Source organism: Pongo abelii, chromosome 15, assembly GCF_028885655.2.
Source record: "Pongo abelii isolate AG06213 chromosome 15, NHGRI_mPonAbe1-v2.0_pri, whole genome shotgun sequence".
NCBI lineage: Eukaryota > Metazoa > Chordata > Mammalia > Primates > Hominidae > Pongo > Pongo abelii.
Window position 1 is genome coordinate 111,553,693 of NC_072000.2, and position 16,012 is coordinate 111,569,704.

A 16,012-nucleotide genomic window follows, 5' to 3' on the forward strand; every position below is an offset into this window, starting at 1 on the left:
GGACATGAACTCATCATTTTTTATGGCTGCATAGTATTCCATGGTGTATATGTGCCACATTTTCTTAATCCAGTCTATCATTGATGGACTTTTCATCCCTATAAGCATCAGTCTGCATTTTGTGCAAGTGAGAATAGAATAGCTCTTCAAATTAAAATAATCTCTTTCAAATACTTAGTGAAGACACTGTTAGGCAAAGAATTCTAAACTTAGAGAGATTCCCTGGGGAAACTGTAAAAAGTAGAGAAAGTCCCACATTCTGACAGGAAATCAGCCTCCATCTGCACCTGCTTCTGGAGCTGACTCTGACCAGTGGCTCCTGAGCACCCCCTGCAGCTGATTCCACCCAGCGTTCCTGCAGGGAGGTTTGTGTCTGGGCGCACAATGACCTCCCCTCACTGTGTCTCTCGCACGTAATACACGGCCGTGTCCCCCACTCTCAGGCTGTTCATTTGCAGGTAGAGCGTGTTCTTTGAGTTGTCTCTGGAGATGGTGAATCTACCCTTCACAGAGTCTGCGTAGTTTGTGTTACAACCACTACTACAAATGTATGAGACCCACTCCAGACCCTTCCCTGGAGCCTGGTGGATCCAGCTCGTGTACCAGCTACTGATGGTGAATCCAGAGGCTGCACAGGAGAGTCTCAGGGACCCCCCAGGCTGGACCAAGCCTCTTGCAGACTCTACCAGCTGCACCACACACTGGACACCTGCAAACACAGAGACACTGGTCAGAAACTGCCACACATATCCAATGTTTCCCTCACTCATCTTCACTCACACTCAATATCTCTAGTTCTCCGTGAATCACCTTGTAAAATAGCAACAAGGAAAACCCAGCTGAGCCCAAACTCCATGGTGAGTCCTCTGTGTTCAGTGCTGATCACTGAATGGAAACACCTCGGAATCCCAGTGCTGGGGCTCCTCTCCCAGAGCTGCAGGGTCAGGGCTGGGCTGGTTTTCATCAGCAGAGGAAGGGCCCCATTTGCATGTCCCCCACTATATAGCAAGCTCTGGGGTGGGACATCTGAAGAGAGGGCTGGGCTCAGTGCAGATGAAGTGTCCTGGGGGAGACTGGTAGTAATTCCATCATTCAGGAAAATATAATTTTATATTATGTGATTGTGCCTTGATTAACATTTAGCTCTCATAATCTGATTTTATTTTTACATATTTACGCAATATATTTAATGCAGCTTTCAATGTTATATTTTACAGAAGATGATTTACATAGAGAATACAGCAGTTGTGCAGTGCATCTAAGTTTACACATCTAAACAAATTTAGTCCTATTATCTGGGCCTGTGCTCTAATCACCAGAGGAGGCAGCTCCCCTGAGACAACTTCAGGGCAGCGTGGACCATGCCTAGTGAAGTCTGCAGGATTCCCCATCTGTTATGACAACTTTCTGTAATTTACCTAAATATGCAGAGAGAACCACGGCTCATGTGTGTGTGTTTTCAGAAGTCAGTCATATCTCCTGTGTCAGTATCAGTCTTTTTATTGCTCCATTTTAGCAAAAATGTTCACTTATTTCTTTGTTATTGCTTTATTCAAGTATAATAAATAAATAATTAATTCAAATTTACAGTGAATGATTTGAAAAATATAGAGCTATGTTTGCAACCATTCACTCAGCACTTCAATTGTCTTGAATAATTAATCCCTAAATCTTTTCTTATTCCTCTCAAATTTAAATCACATCCTCATTATTCCGAAAACCATATTCTCAGAAAAATTTAAATCTTATTCATGTTAATTTTTAATAGTGACATCTTCTAAAGTTTCTACAAATCAATTATATAAAATTTACTCAATTCCTTAGCTTCTTTCACTCTGCACAATAACTTGAGAATTTAGCCATGCTTTTTTATGAGTGAGGCATGCCTTGATTTCAAGCTGCATTATATTCCAGTACATAAATATATGCCAAACTAATTGTTCACCAGTAACAAAAGGTGATTTGTTATCTCAGTTAATGCATTTTACAGAGAAAAGCAGCTACTCGGCAAGGGAATGCAAAAAATGAGTAAACTATGATACTATCCTGACCTCGAGATGGAGACCATCCTGGCTAACACGGTGAAACCCCGTCTCTACTAAAAATAGAAAAAATTAGCCGGGCATGGTGGCAGTTGCCTGTAGTCCCAGCTACTCAGGAGGCTGAGGCGGGAGAATGGTGTGAACCTGGGAGGCAGGGCTTGCAGTGAGCTGAGATTGCGCCACTGCACTCCAGCCTGGGCGACAGGGTGAGACTCCATCTCAAAAAAAAAAAGAAAAAAATAGATATTATCCTGACCTCATTAACAACAAACGTGCAAAACTACAAATAAAGAAAAAACATTCAACATATCTGAGTTGATATCATAGAGGAAAAAATAACCCTGAAATCTGAGGAGAGAGGAGCCTGCAGAGAGAACCATATATTAGTGTACCTGAGGCAGATATTACCGGATGGTATTCAAGATAAGAGCAGGCTGACTTGGAAATATTCAGTGAGTTGCTGGAGGATGCATGTGCTCATACTGTTAGACTGTGAAGCTCCTAGTGCTTGCAGGCTTTTCCTACAGAATTATTACTAATTATTCTTTCTGAACTTTATGCTAATGATCAGGCCAACCATAAGACTAAAGTTTTTTTTGCAAACAACTCAGACCTATAATGATTACATTCTGACAAAAATCAGAACTGCAGAGAGAAAAATTATGTTTCAAAACATATCATACACTTGTCTTTAAATTCTAATCTCCTCAATTGTTTTAAGTATTTGCCTCAATTTTAGACTAACTCTGCTTATCCCTGTGAACCAACCAATGATCTCTGGTTGCAGCTCAGAAGAAACAAAGGGAGGGGGAATATAGACATCTGCATCAACATTTTAGTTCTGAGCAATTATCCTGCAAATCATGCCAGGTGACTGGAATAAATAGGGTGCCTCTAACCCGGAGGTTTTTTGTTTGAGAAAACAAGTCCATGGGAACTACAAAAGCCAAGCCCCATGCACCCAAATCTTAGCAGGCATAACTACAGCCGCAGTTATCTGGGCGTGTCAGCAGCCTTGGAATTTGTTTTCAAGCTGTCCTTACCACCTTGTTTGGTTTTGATACATGTCTTCTAATAACCCAGTTTGTCTCTTCTCACCTTCAGGCTATCAAACTCCAAATGGTCATGCTGCGCAGGAAGCATGATGCCAGCATCTGCTCTTGGTGAGGATCTCAGAAAGCTTACAATCAATGGAAGAAGGCAGAGGGGCAGCAGACACGTTACATAATTAGAGCTGGTACAAGAGAAGAGATGGGGAAAGTCCTAGAGTATTTTAAAGAACTAGATTTCACTTGAACTAAGTTAGCACAAACTCAATTGTCACCAAGTGTGTTGCATAAAGTCATTCATGAGGGATGTGCCTTCATGTACCCAATATCTCTCACCAGACACCACCTTCAGCATTGGCAATTACATTTGTAATGATTCATAAGCAGAGCCATTTCTGGGAGTCACGGGTTTCCCCTGAGAGGTAGCACTGACTTGCACAAGACTCAATTATATTTTGCAGATTCCTTGCACAGCACAGAAATATAGGAGCCTTCCACCCAATCCAGCTTCCCTCTCTCCTTCACTCAGGGACAGGCTTCCATCATATACGATCAGCTTCCCAGCCCCATTCCACCCTCTGTGCATTTTCTCTCAAAGGGATGGATGTACTTCTTATAAAAATTCAGGGAAACTTCATACCGTCTTGGAGTTTTCTGCTTAGAAAATGAATAATAACACAAATGTTACTGGAAAGGGGTCCCAATTCTGGGTGAATCCACAGAGTAAAATGAAAGCGAGTTTATTAGGAAAGTAAAAGAATAAAGAATGGCTACTCCACAGGCAGAGCAGCAGTATGGACCGCTGGTTGTCCATTTTCATGGTTATTTCTTGATTATATGTTAAACAAGGGATGGATTATTCATGAATCCCCCAGAAGTTCCCAAAGATGAGTATTTCTCCCCTTTTTTAGACCAACTAGGGAAACTTCCTAATGTTGCTATGGCATTTGTGAACTGTCATGGTGCTGGGGGGAGTGTCTTTTAGCATATTATTATAATTAACATAAAATGAGCAGTGAGGACAAACAGAGGTCACTTTTGTCACTGCCTTGGTTTTGGCGGGCTTTGACCAGCTTCTTTACTGTAACCTTCATCAGCAAGATCTTTATGACCTGGATCTTGTGCAGACCTGCTATCTCATCCTGTGACTAAGAATGCCTTAGCTTACTGGTAATGTAGCCCAGCAGGTATCAGTCTTATTTTTCCTAGCCGTTATTCAAGATGAAGTTGTTCTGGTTCCAAAGCCTCTGACACAAATAATATAGTGAAATATTTATAGTATGAGCATCATTATATTGCCAAATATAAAATAAAACATCATAATGGCAATAATCAATTTTATGTGTCACCTTGACTTGACCACAGTCTCATCTACTCAATCACACACTAGCCTAGGTGTTGCTCCCATGGCATAATACAGGTGTTAGTGGAGCCTGCCATTATTTTTTCCTAAGTCATGAAGAGTGTTCTAGATAATCTAGGTGGGACTGATTCAATCAGAACATAACAGAAGATGATGGGACTCCATGGTGGATGGCAGATGCAGATCTTCCCAGGAATTCCAGCCTGTCTTTCCTGAAGGCCAGCAGTATTGATCTTAGGCTGCCTAGCCAGACCCTACAATTACTATTATCCAGAACTCACAGCACGATGGAGTGTCCATCATCAGCTCTCCTCAAAGTCACAGGTGAGAGTCCAAACTCTGTGACAGTGTGAAAAGCATGAGATCAACTCTACATCAATATCCCATTGGAGAAAACTAGTATTATTCCCTTCGTGATTAAGGTCCACTTCGTTTTCCAAATGTCTCCATTCACAGAAGACAGCAGGAGAGTCCAGGCAACGGTGAGTGAGAAAGTCCCCTCAGACTACCCAGGTCCTGCAGACCTGAGCCCTGGGATTTTGACTACAGATAACACATACTCAGTTTTCAGGGCAGCGAAGAAGAAAGGGAATTGTGAGAATCAAGTCTACAGGGAAGGAAAATGGATTAGCAGAAAGAGGGTCAACTGAATCAGTCTGAGTCAGATGTGCCCAGTTTTACAAGACAAGGGGGGATAGCTGTGAAAACCATGTGGTTTTAAGGACCCTGACCCTGGGTGAGCCTCTCTCTCAGCTCCTATCAGAACTAAAAGCCTGTTCTAATCAGAGATTCCCATGGAGGTCTCTGCCCTGAGTCTAACTGGAAAACACTCTCCAGCTTCCCCTGAGCATCCTCAGGACTTTCATCCTGTTGACCACGAAATAATTATTTCTGCCCCCAAAGTGATACTGTGGGTTCTGTGGAGGTGAGGATGTGTCCTACTGTAAAAAAAGAAAAAAAAGAAACAAAAAGGAAGAAAAGGTTTGCATTTAGAGACATCAAATATTAGTACAGAATTGAAAACCCTTAGCACCTGTACCTGCCCTGGAGACAGCCCCGTGCACAGTGTCCCGGGCGCCCCCTGGTGGTCTCGGGGACCCCGGCGGGGAGATTTGTGTCTGGGCTCGCGCTGACTTCCCCTCACAGTGTCTCCCGCACAATAAACAGCTGTGTCCTCAGCTCTCAGGCTGTGCATTTGCAGATACAGCGAGTTCTTGGCGTTGTCTCTGGAGATGGTGAATCGGCCCTTCACAGAGTCTGCATAGTATGTGGTTCTACCACTGTTACTAATGTATGAGACCCACTCCAGCCCCTTACCTGGAGCCTGGTGTATCAAGTTCATGTCCTAGCTACTCAGTGTGAATCCAGAGGCTGCACAGGAGAGTCGCAGGGACCCCCCAGAATGTACCAAGCCTCCCCCAGACTCCACCAGCTGCAACAGCTGCACCTCACAATGGACACCTGCAAATAAAGAGACATCCTGGTTTCAAACTGCCACACAGATCCGGTGTTTCTCTCACTCATATCCACACACACTCAATCTCTCTAGTTTTCCATGACTCACCTTCTAAAATAGCAACAAGGAAAACCCAGCTCATCCCCAACTCCATGGTGAGTCCTCTGTGCTCAGTGCTGATCACCAAGTGGAAATGCCTTGGAACCCAGGGCTAAGGCTCCTCTCTCAGAGCTGCAGGGTCAGGGTTGGGTTGGTTTTCATCAGTAGAGGGAGGGCCCTATTTGCCTGTCTCCTATTATATAACAAGCTCTAGGGTGGGACGCTTGAGGAGTAGGCTGTACCCAGATAACACGACGGTGCCCTGCAGAAGTTTGCTGACAATGATGGTATTTGGAAAACGTACTGTCTTATTATGAAATTGTGCTGTGATAAACACTTTGTCCTGAACACCCTATTTCATTTTTAAATATTCGTGTAAGCTATGTTCTGTAGGAGTCAATATTTTCTCATTTACGGATGTGGAAGTAAACCCACACGTGGAGGGGCTCTGTGTACCTCTAGGAGCTCATGTCTGGGATGAGTGAACCCCGGTAACTTGCCCTGTGTTCCTCATCACTGGCCCTGATAGCTCCCTAAACCAACTCCAGGACAAAGTTGGATGTGTCTAGTGTTTTTATCAGAACCCACTTTCCATAATAAGAGCACGTGTGGTTTTGCTGCACTCCAGCACTTGCCTGAAAATATGGAGAGAACTAGGGTCCAGGCACACTAATTTTCAGGTACTTCTGACATTTAACTTATCTTTTCTATCTTTCTGTTACTCCTTCCTTGTCTAAGTTTCCATTTGTTTGCTTGTAATACATTTTATGAGGTTGAATTGAAAGGTAATATACTTCACATATTTAAAATGTACAATTAATAAACATGATGTAACTGCCATCATTATCAAGAAACTGGACAAGTGAATTCTTCTCAACATTTCCTCTTGTTCTGCTGTATTCCTCCTCCTCTCCCCTTCCCTTCTTCTACCATTTCCCCAGGCATGTACTCATCTTCATTATATTACTTTAGATGCATTTTAATTTATCAAAATTTATAAAAAATGAAATAACAGAGTATACATTTTTATTCGTTTGGCTTATTTTACTGAACATAAATACTTAGATTTTTTTTTACCTTGTTGTTCTGTGTATCAGGCATTAATTTATTATAAATGATGGATAGTATTCCAGTAAACACATTTACCATAATTTGTTTTTCTGTTAAACAGCTTAACAATATTTGCTTTCTTTTATTACTCTGGGTCTTACTAAAAAATCTTCTGCACAGCTTGGAAATGGACGCAGATGAATAATATATTTTACTTATTTTTTTCAACAACAATATCAACAATACCACATAAAGAAGCCGGAATTTTGCAATTTTTTTTGAGACTCAGTCTCACTCTGTCACCCAGGCTGGAGCGCAATGGCACGACTTGCAAACTCTGCCTCCTGGGTTCAAGTGATTCTCCAGTCTCAGCCTCCTGAGTAGCTGGGATTACAGGTTCCCGCCACCATGCTAGACTAATATTTTTGTATTTTTAGTAGAGAAAGCTTTTACCATGTTGGCCAGGCTGGTCTCAAACTCGTGACCTCAGGTGATCTGCTCACCTCGGCCTCCCAAAGCTTTGGGATTACAGGTGTGAACCACTGCAACCGGCCAATTTATTCTTATAATACTTTAGATACTTGAAGTTTTAAGGTAAACATCAAATGTGAAATCTAGAGAGAGGCAAGTTCTTGTTGAGAATAACAAAGCTGGGTTATGAGTTGAACTGAGGCAGCATATGTCATAAAATGTAGGCTGTTACAAGATAAAAACACACTTATATATTGGATTGCTTTGAAGTCAAGTGTGGTAAATGTGTTGCAGTGTGAATTTCCAAGAGACCACATACTGAAGGCTTTCCTATCCTCTTGAATCCCTTTTCCCCAGAATGGGGACAGTCACAAAAATCTTTTGGTCCCAATGTGTCTGTCTAGGAGAGAAAAAGTGCCCACACTTCTGAAAAGCATTCAGATCCACCTTCTGTATCCCCATTGGAGAACTAAGAAATTACTCTGGAGGGGCAAGCCACCAAAACAAGTATCATAGATAGGCACCAGGGCAACCTCTTAGGAACTGAGATGGGAAAAGAGGTCTTCTAAGTTCCACTGAGAAGAACCTCCCCTCTCTTTCTTATTTAATCAGAGCCTTAATCTGCAGTTCAAGTCAGCAAATCTGGAAGGTGACAACACCAAAAGAGAACACTGGAGCTGTGGGAGGGAACAACTGGGGAAAACAAGAGGACTCCACAACAGGGAAAAGAGCAAGAACACACAGAACAACATCCCATCTGGAGGAAGTTCAGAAACATTGGAAAAGTCACACCCAGACTCATGTTCACAATGTGAACCCATGAAAGGTCAGAAAATCTCCCTTTATTCTATTGCTTTCCACCAATTTCACAATTGTCAGTTAAATAAATTTTAATCCACTTGAGGGAGCTGAATATGATTCTCTGGAGGAGGGAACAGGTGAAGAGACAAAGCCAAGCAGGAAAGAAAAACAAGGTATCACTGGAGGATCCGAAGTCTCTGGTGGACACAGAAGAACAGATTTCAACTCAGACGTCCACTGCAAAAGTAAATGTCAAATGTAGCTTTGAGAAGATTCACAGACATTTCCACAATAAAGGCCTGGCAAAGGTAAAGTGTGATCAAATACAGGCAGAAAATGCATAAAATGAATAATAGACCGGGCGCAGTGGCTCACGCCTGTAATCCCAGCACACTGGGAGGCTGAGGTGGGTGGATCACAAGGTCAGGAGATAGAGACAATCTTGGCTAATATGGTGAAACCCGTCTCTACGAAAAATACAAAAACTCAGCCAGGCATGGTGGCAGGCGCCTGTAGTCCCAGCTACTCGGGAGGCTGAGGCAGGAGAATGGTGTGAACCTGGGAGGCGGAGCTTTCAGTGAGCTGAGATCGCACCACTGCACTCCAGCCTGGGTGACAGAGCGAGACTCCATTTCAAAAAAAAAAAAGAAATAATAAACCAATACCAACTGTCCCTCCCAACACGTGTGACTATCCACAATTATTACATACATTAATGAGAAATATCAAAGTCGTAATAAACAAATGATCAGCGTGAGATTTGTAAATGATACAGATATTATAACTATGTAATTAAACAAGATATGTAAAGTAACTCTAATTCATATGCAAGAATCTCTTAAAGCAACTGTGGACATAAGGCAGGACTAAATAGGTAACTGAAATATGAAAATACTAAGAAGAAATCAAATGGAAATGCGTAAGAAATCAAAAGCAATGCAGTATAAACATCGAGCAAGCTTTGGGCACACCCCTCAGCAGAGCTGGCTCACCTTTTAAATGAAACCATGTGCTTAAAATGTCACTAGAAATGTCACAAAGTAAATTGCAAAGAAAAGAAAGTGAAGAAAGAAACTAAACATTAATATCAAAATTATAGTATATTTATATTTTAAATCTGAGGAGAAATTATAAATACAGAGAAAGTATTTGAAAAAATAATGGTTAAGAATTTTCCCCATTTTGTGAAAGACACTGAAGTCCAGATCCTAGAATCACAGAGAACCCCAAGCCGAGGAAACACAAACAGACACAGACACACACCACACATCCACCGTGGACACAGTGGTGCACAAGGAAAAGCTCACACATCACACACCACGCACACATTTCCTCAACTTTATTATTTTTACTTAGCCATTTTAAAATTATTTACATTTATAGTAATAAGTACTAGTCTAAAATTAAAACATATTTTTCTATGCATAAGTCTGTCCATGATCAAATATAGAGTTTGGTGCAAATGAATGTAACTACATTGTTAGTTAATTCACTATTTCAAAGAAAAATGGTATTTATTCCTGTCTCTGTGTTGAATCATTTGTAATGTACACCAATATAATTCTTTTTTAATTAAATGATTTTTTAAAGTTGGCACATAATAACTGTTTATACCTATGGGGTACATTGTGACATTTCAATACATGTGTGCCATGAGGTATGATCAAAATCAGAACAGTGAGCAAATTAATCAGCTCAGACACTAGCATTAACTTATGTTGGTAGCACACAAACTTCTCTATTCTGGTTACTTGTAAACAGAAAATGTACAATATATTGTTAATTGTAGTCACCCTACTGTGCTGTAGGACACTGGAGCACATCCCTCCTGTCTACCTGTAATTGTGCGTTTGTTAACAAACGTCTTCTTATCTCTCAGTCTCTCCCCATTCCCAGCCTCTCATAATCACTGCTCTACTATTTACTTCTGGAAGATCAACTTTTTAAAAATTTCCATAGAACACTGAGAAATGCCATATTTATTTGTCTGTGTCTGGCTTGTTTCACTCAACAAAATGGTGTCCAGTTCCACGCATGTTGCTTCAAATGACAGAATTTCATTGTTAAGGCTGAATAATATTCCATTGTGTAAATACACCACATTTTATTTATCCATTCACCTGTTGATGGACACATACGTTGATTTCATATCTTAGCTATTGTGATTAGTGCTGCAGTAAACATGCGTGTACAGGTATCTCTTCAATATTAGTTTTTTCTTTTAATTATTTAAATAGATATATACTCAGCAGTTGGATTGCTGGATTATATGGTAGTTCCATTTTTTTTCCCCTTTGATGGCTGCACTAATTCACATTTCCACCAGTGGTCTATAGGAGCTTTCCTTTCTAGCCATCCTGGCCAGCTTTTGATATTTATTTATTTATTTGTCTTTCAGACAACAGACTTTCTAGCAGAGATGAAGGGTGAAAAGACACCTCATTGTGAATTCGCATTTTCCTGAATATTAGTGATTTCTAGCAATATGTATGTGTATATACTAATATAGCTATCTCTCTATGTATGATCTATTGCCCTTTGCATGTCTCTTTTTTTTTTTTTTTTTTTTTGACAGGAGTCTCGCTCTGTCACCCGGTCTACAGTGCAATGACGCGATCTCAGCTCACTTCAACCACCACCTCCCAGGTTCAAGCGATTCTCCTGCCTCAGCCTCCCAAGTAGCTGGGATTACAGTCACCCACCACCACGTCCAGCTAACTTTTTGTAATTTCTTTTTTTTTTCTTTCTTTTTTTTTTTTTTTTATTTGAGACGCGGTTTCGCTCTGTCGCCCAGGCTGGAGTGCAGTGGCGCGATCTCAGCTCACTGCAAGCTCTACCTCCCGGGTTCGCACCATTCTCCTGCCTCAGCCGCCCGAGTAGCTGGGACTACAGGTGCCGCCACCGCGCCCGGCTAATTTTGTATTTTTAGTAGAGACGGGGTTTCTCTATGTTGGTCAGGCTGGTGTCGAACTCTCGACCTCAGGTGATCCGCCCACCTCGGCCTCCCAAAGTGTTGGGACGACACGTGTGAGCCACCGCACCCGGGTTTGTCCAGGCTTTTTTGGTCCTTCAGAGGAGAAATGCAGAGTCGTCTCATCCCCTGCTCCCACCCATTTCATATCTGTGTGTGACCCTTGAGAATGTCATTGCCATGTCTCTACATAATTGGAGTCAAATGCAGCATGAAGCTGACATGCTGGGTGTGTCAGTGTAGAACTGGGTGAAGAAACTGCCTGCATACATGAACTGTTGCATTATCCAGGCCTAGAGCCTCTCACGTCTAGGCTTTGCATTTTATCAGTGATTTTCTGTGTTGGTTAGTCATTTCAAATGTTATTTTTAACTTTCTACAGGAAATAGCCTCACATAATAATCTAGAGGCATAAAGATTAAAAAAAAACTTATTTGGAAATTAACCCAAGTTCCAGATGAGGTCTTAGTTAGTTTGTGGTGATAGGGAGACAGGGAGAAGCATGGCTGGAAACTATGACTGTGCTCATAAATGCTTCATGTTAATAGGGAAGACCCTGTACACACAAGAGGTTTAGACACTGCCACTGAGAACCTCGACCTAATATAATTTTATGAATCATGCCTCAATAATAAAACTCTAGGTTTTTGACTAAAATTGCTGTTACTAATGTAAGTGTTTCCTTAGAATACAGTCCTCTATCTGATGTAAAATCAGCCCAGATGGCAGAAGTGATTGCATTTATTAGAAATTCCAATTTATCAAACCAGGAAATAAACAGGTTTTAGGGCAGTGCATGGCTTTGGGATGCTTTGCAAACAAAAGAGCATCCCACATATTCTGGAACACCCACCAAAACGGGCAAGGTAGGGAGTTCTTAGAAATACACCTTTATCCCAGATTCCTGGCAAATATAAAGGTGGAATTCAATGCAAAAAGAGGTAACACTGAAGCTAAGAAAACTGCCACACCAGGTTATATCCTCAGAAGAGAAAACTGCTGAGAGAGTCACAGATGTTATTTAAAAATATCAATGGTTAGCCCGTGATTTTAAATAAAAAGGAATGAAAAATATCTGGTTGTCAACTTTGCTTAGATAATTTGTGCCAGATTATCACAAATGAATTTTTAAATTTCAGCTCTACAATTTATAGATAAATTTGTTATCCGATTAAATAAAGACTTTGAGGAATCAGCAGAGGTTAATTATTGATGAGGTGTGACAGGCTAGCCACAAAATCCTGGAAGAACCCTAACATTGGGACCTGGACAGAATTGAGCCCCAGGGCCCTTTGGACACATTTAGGTAAACTTTCCTCAGTTCCCGCCCTTAAGGGGATGTGAATATATTTTATTTATCATCTGTCTGTGATCTCCGTGTCTTGAAATAATTCTCTGACAAAAGGCTACAGCCCTTTCAGTTGATTAAAAGTTTCTGCATTTTATGTTTTTAGTCTGTGACCTGCCAGGTTTTGCATGAACTGAGTGAAGCACACCCATGAAAGGAACTATATTATAAAACGATTCTGTGAGGCAGGGCTGATACTAAAGTACGACACTGTTATAACCTCCCACAATCTTCCACATAAGTTTATGGGTGTGCACATGCAGAAGAAAATAAATGGACCCACTGGACACAGTGTCTCGTGCCTGTAATCTCAGCACTTTGGGAGGCTGAGGCAGGCGGTTCATGTGGTCAGGAGTTTGAGACCAGCCTGACCAACATGTTGAAACCCAGTCTCTACTAATGCACACTTATATTAAAATTGTCACAGTTTTAAGGAACCCTCGAACTCCCTTGGCCACATGTACTCCTACTAGCACTGTGGCATTATGGTCCTCTGCCTCAAGGATGAATCTGTTATTGCCTCATGACTTGATTGCTGGAAAAAGTATATTTAGAGATTTTACCTCCAATACTAGCCTTTGCCATACTGTATTTGGATGAGGCAGAACACTCAAAGAAATTCATGTATTATGCTCACTCCTATCACCAACAGATTAAAGCTGCCATTCCAGTACGTCTTTTTAACAACAGCCTCTTGTAATATTTAGCCAGGAAAATTTATATATTGGAAAAAAAATTAGAGAAAACCTTTCCTTGAAACACTGGAAGGAATCTTATTAAATATTTTTATCAACACAGAGGTAAAACTCCATGGAGTCAATCCTTGGGATTTTTTTTTTACAACTCAATAAGGAATTAAAAATTCGACACAATTGGAACACTACTCCCATAGAGGGGATTTGTACCTACTTAATAAATAGACCAGCCTTTACTAAGAGGTGCTCTTCTATGGGAACCCCAAACTTAACAGATCTCTGAAACCTGTTGAAGTCTCAGTGTACTTTGTCTCTAGATAACCATAAATGCAAAGGCAAATTTTGTGTTTTTGCGTGAGTGATCTGGACACACCCTTGGCATTTTAACTGAATTTCATGGAAACATGATTACTTCCTGGGAGCTCATGTTTAATGGCATCCAAATATTCATCTCCCTTGTGATGTGGTGGCAATTAGGTGCCTCGGAGAAATATGTTGATGCTTCAAGTGAACAAGTTCTAGACTCCTCCCTTGACTTCATGGTTTCTCACTCAGTACAGATGTGTCTATGACCAAAACCCAACACTGATATCCAGCAGTTTCTCCTCTTGTGAAATTTGTTTGCCTGACTTTCCCTCATTCTCTCTCTTGCCTTCTCATTATGAGTTCTGCTGTACCATTCTGAAACCTGCCAACAGTATGCATCTTGAATCATGCCAATTTCCATCCTCAAAAAGAAAAAAGGTGCAAATTCATAATTTTCTTAACAAGGTTAGAAAACTTCCTGCGTTTCCACCAGATTCATTAGAGACTTCCAATGAGAATCATGAGGAAATATTATTTGGTTTTGGATCATACCTCAAAACTGAAACTGCTTTTTATAATGGTTATTCCATTTGTATTTCCACTATTGTGCAAAGTAGTATGAAGACTCCAAAATAAAAGAAAAATAGAAATACCTGATGATGTGGCAAATCCTCTTCTGGGTATGTTCTAAAGAAGATAAAATCACCACCTCATAAAGGCATGTGCACTCCATGTTCTTTGCAGCTCTATTCACGATAGCCCAGATACGAAAGCACCTCAGTGTCTGCAGGTGGACAAATGGATACAAAAATATGATCTATGTATGCAATAGAATATTATTCAGCCACAAATGTTGATATCTTGTCATTTGCAACAATATGAATGGAAGTGGAAGCCCTAATGTTAAGTTAAATAAACCAAGCACAGAAAGACAAATATTGCATCTTCTTACTTTTATGTCACAACTAAAAAATTGGATTTCCTGAAGACAGAGAGTAGATTGTTTTTTACCAGAAGCCTGGATGGATACAAGGGAGAAGAGAATAAAGAGAGGTTGATTACTGAATACAGATATATAGTTATATAGAAGAAATAAAACCTAAATGTTTGATAGATGAGTAAGGTGACTATAGTTAACTATAATCTAATGTACACATTAAAATAGCTAGAAGAGAGTCGTTTAAATGTGCCTAGCATAAAGAAAATATACATGTTTAATGTGATAGATATACCAATCAGATATACCAATCCTGATCTGATCTTTACACGTTTATAAATGTATCAATATATTACATGTTCCCATAAAATATGTTTATCTATTATATGCCAATAAAATAAATAAATAATCTCCACGTCATTTTTATTATTATTATTATTATACTTCAAGTTTTAGGGTACATGTGCACAATGTGCAGGCTAGTCACATATGTATACATGTGCCATGTCATGTTTTTACAAAAATATTAAAAAGTTCTCCAGTTATATAAAGTACAAAAGCCTTTAAATAGCCAAAGTAATTTAGGGCAAAATTTAACAAAGCTGAATGTATCATATTCTATAATTTCAAAATCAAATCAGTATAAATCCAAACAGTATAATGCTGACATGTAAACAGACATAGAATCCAATGGAACATTATAGACAACCTGGAAATCAACCCATTCCTTCCCAATAAACTGATCTTTGACAAATTGCCAAGGACAGACAATAGACAGAGGACAGTCTCTTCAAGAAGTGGTGTGAAAACTGGGCATCCATATGCAGAAGAAAAAAAAATGGACCTTACCTCACACAATACACAGAAATCAGCTGAAAATGGATTCAAGACTTAAACAAATACCTGAATATGTGGTACAAAGTTATCCATGTATGGTTTGGAACAAAATGTAAATTAGTAGAGCCATTATGAAAAACAACATGGAGATTACTCAGTGAATTGGACATAGAGCATACCCACTTCTGAGCATACATCTAGAGAAAATAAAGGGAGTATGTCAACTATATGTTCATCGTGAGATTATTCCTAATAGCCTAGATATGGAAAAGAAGTCAATATCCATCTATGGATGAACAGATAAAATGTGGCTTATAGCTACATAAAAGTGAAATTATTCAGCCTTTAAAAACAAGGAAATTCTTACATTTACAACACATAGAGAACATTATTCTAAGTGGAATAAGCCAGACAAAGAAAGACAAATGCTGCGTGATCTCATTTATATGTAGAATCTAAAATATTCAAGCTCTTCGAAGCAGAGTAGAATAGTGGTTCCCAGGGGCTGGGAGGAGGAAAAAATTGGATGATGTTTGTCAAAGGGTAAAAACATTCAGTTTTGCAGGTTGATGTGGTTTGGCTCTGTG

General features: G+C 40.1%; 1 pseudogene and 1 gene segment (V, D, J or C); both read right to left on the reverse strand.

Annotated features, from left to right (window-relative positions):
* Window positions 1-280: 280 nt before the first annotated feature.
* LOC112128739 (immunoglobulin heavy variable 3-11-like) lies at window positions 281-856 on the reverse strand. The segment is given in 2 exon segments: window positions 281-709; window positions 811-856. Coding segments are annotated over 2 exon segments (360 nt in total).
* A 4,624-nt stretch (window positions 857-5,480) lies between these two features.
* On the reverse strand, window positions 5,481-6,064 carry LOC112128740 (immunoglobulin heavy variable 3-48-like; annotated as a pseudogene).
* Between the last annotated feature and the right edge of the window lie 9,948 nt (window positions 6,065-16,012).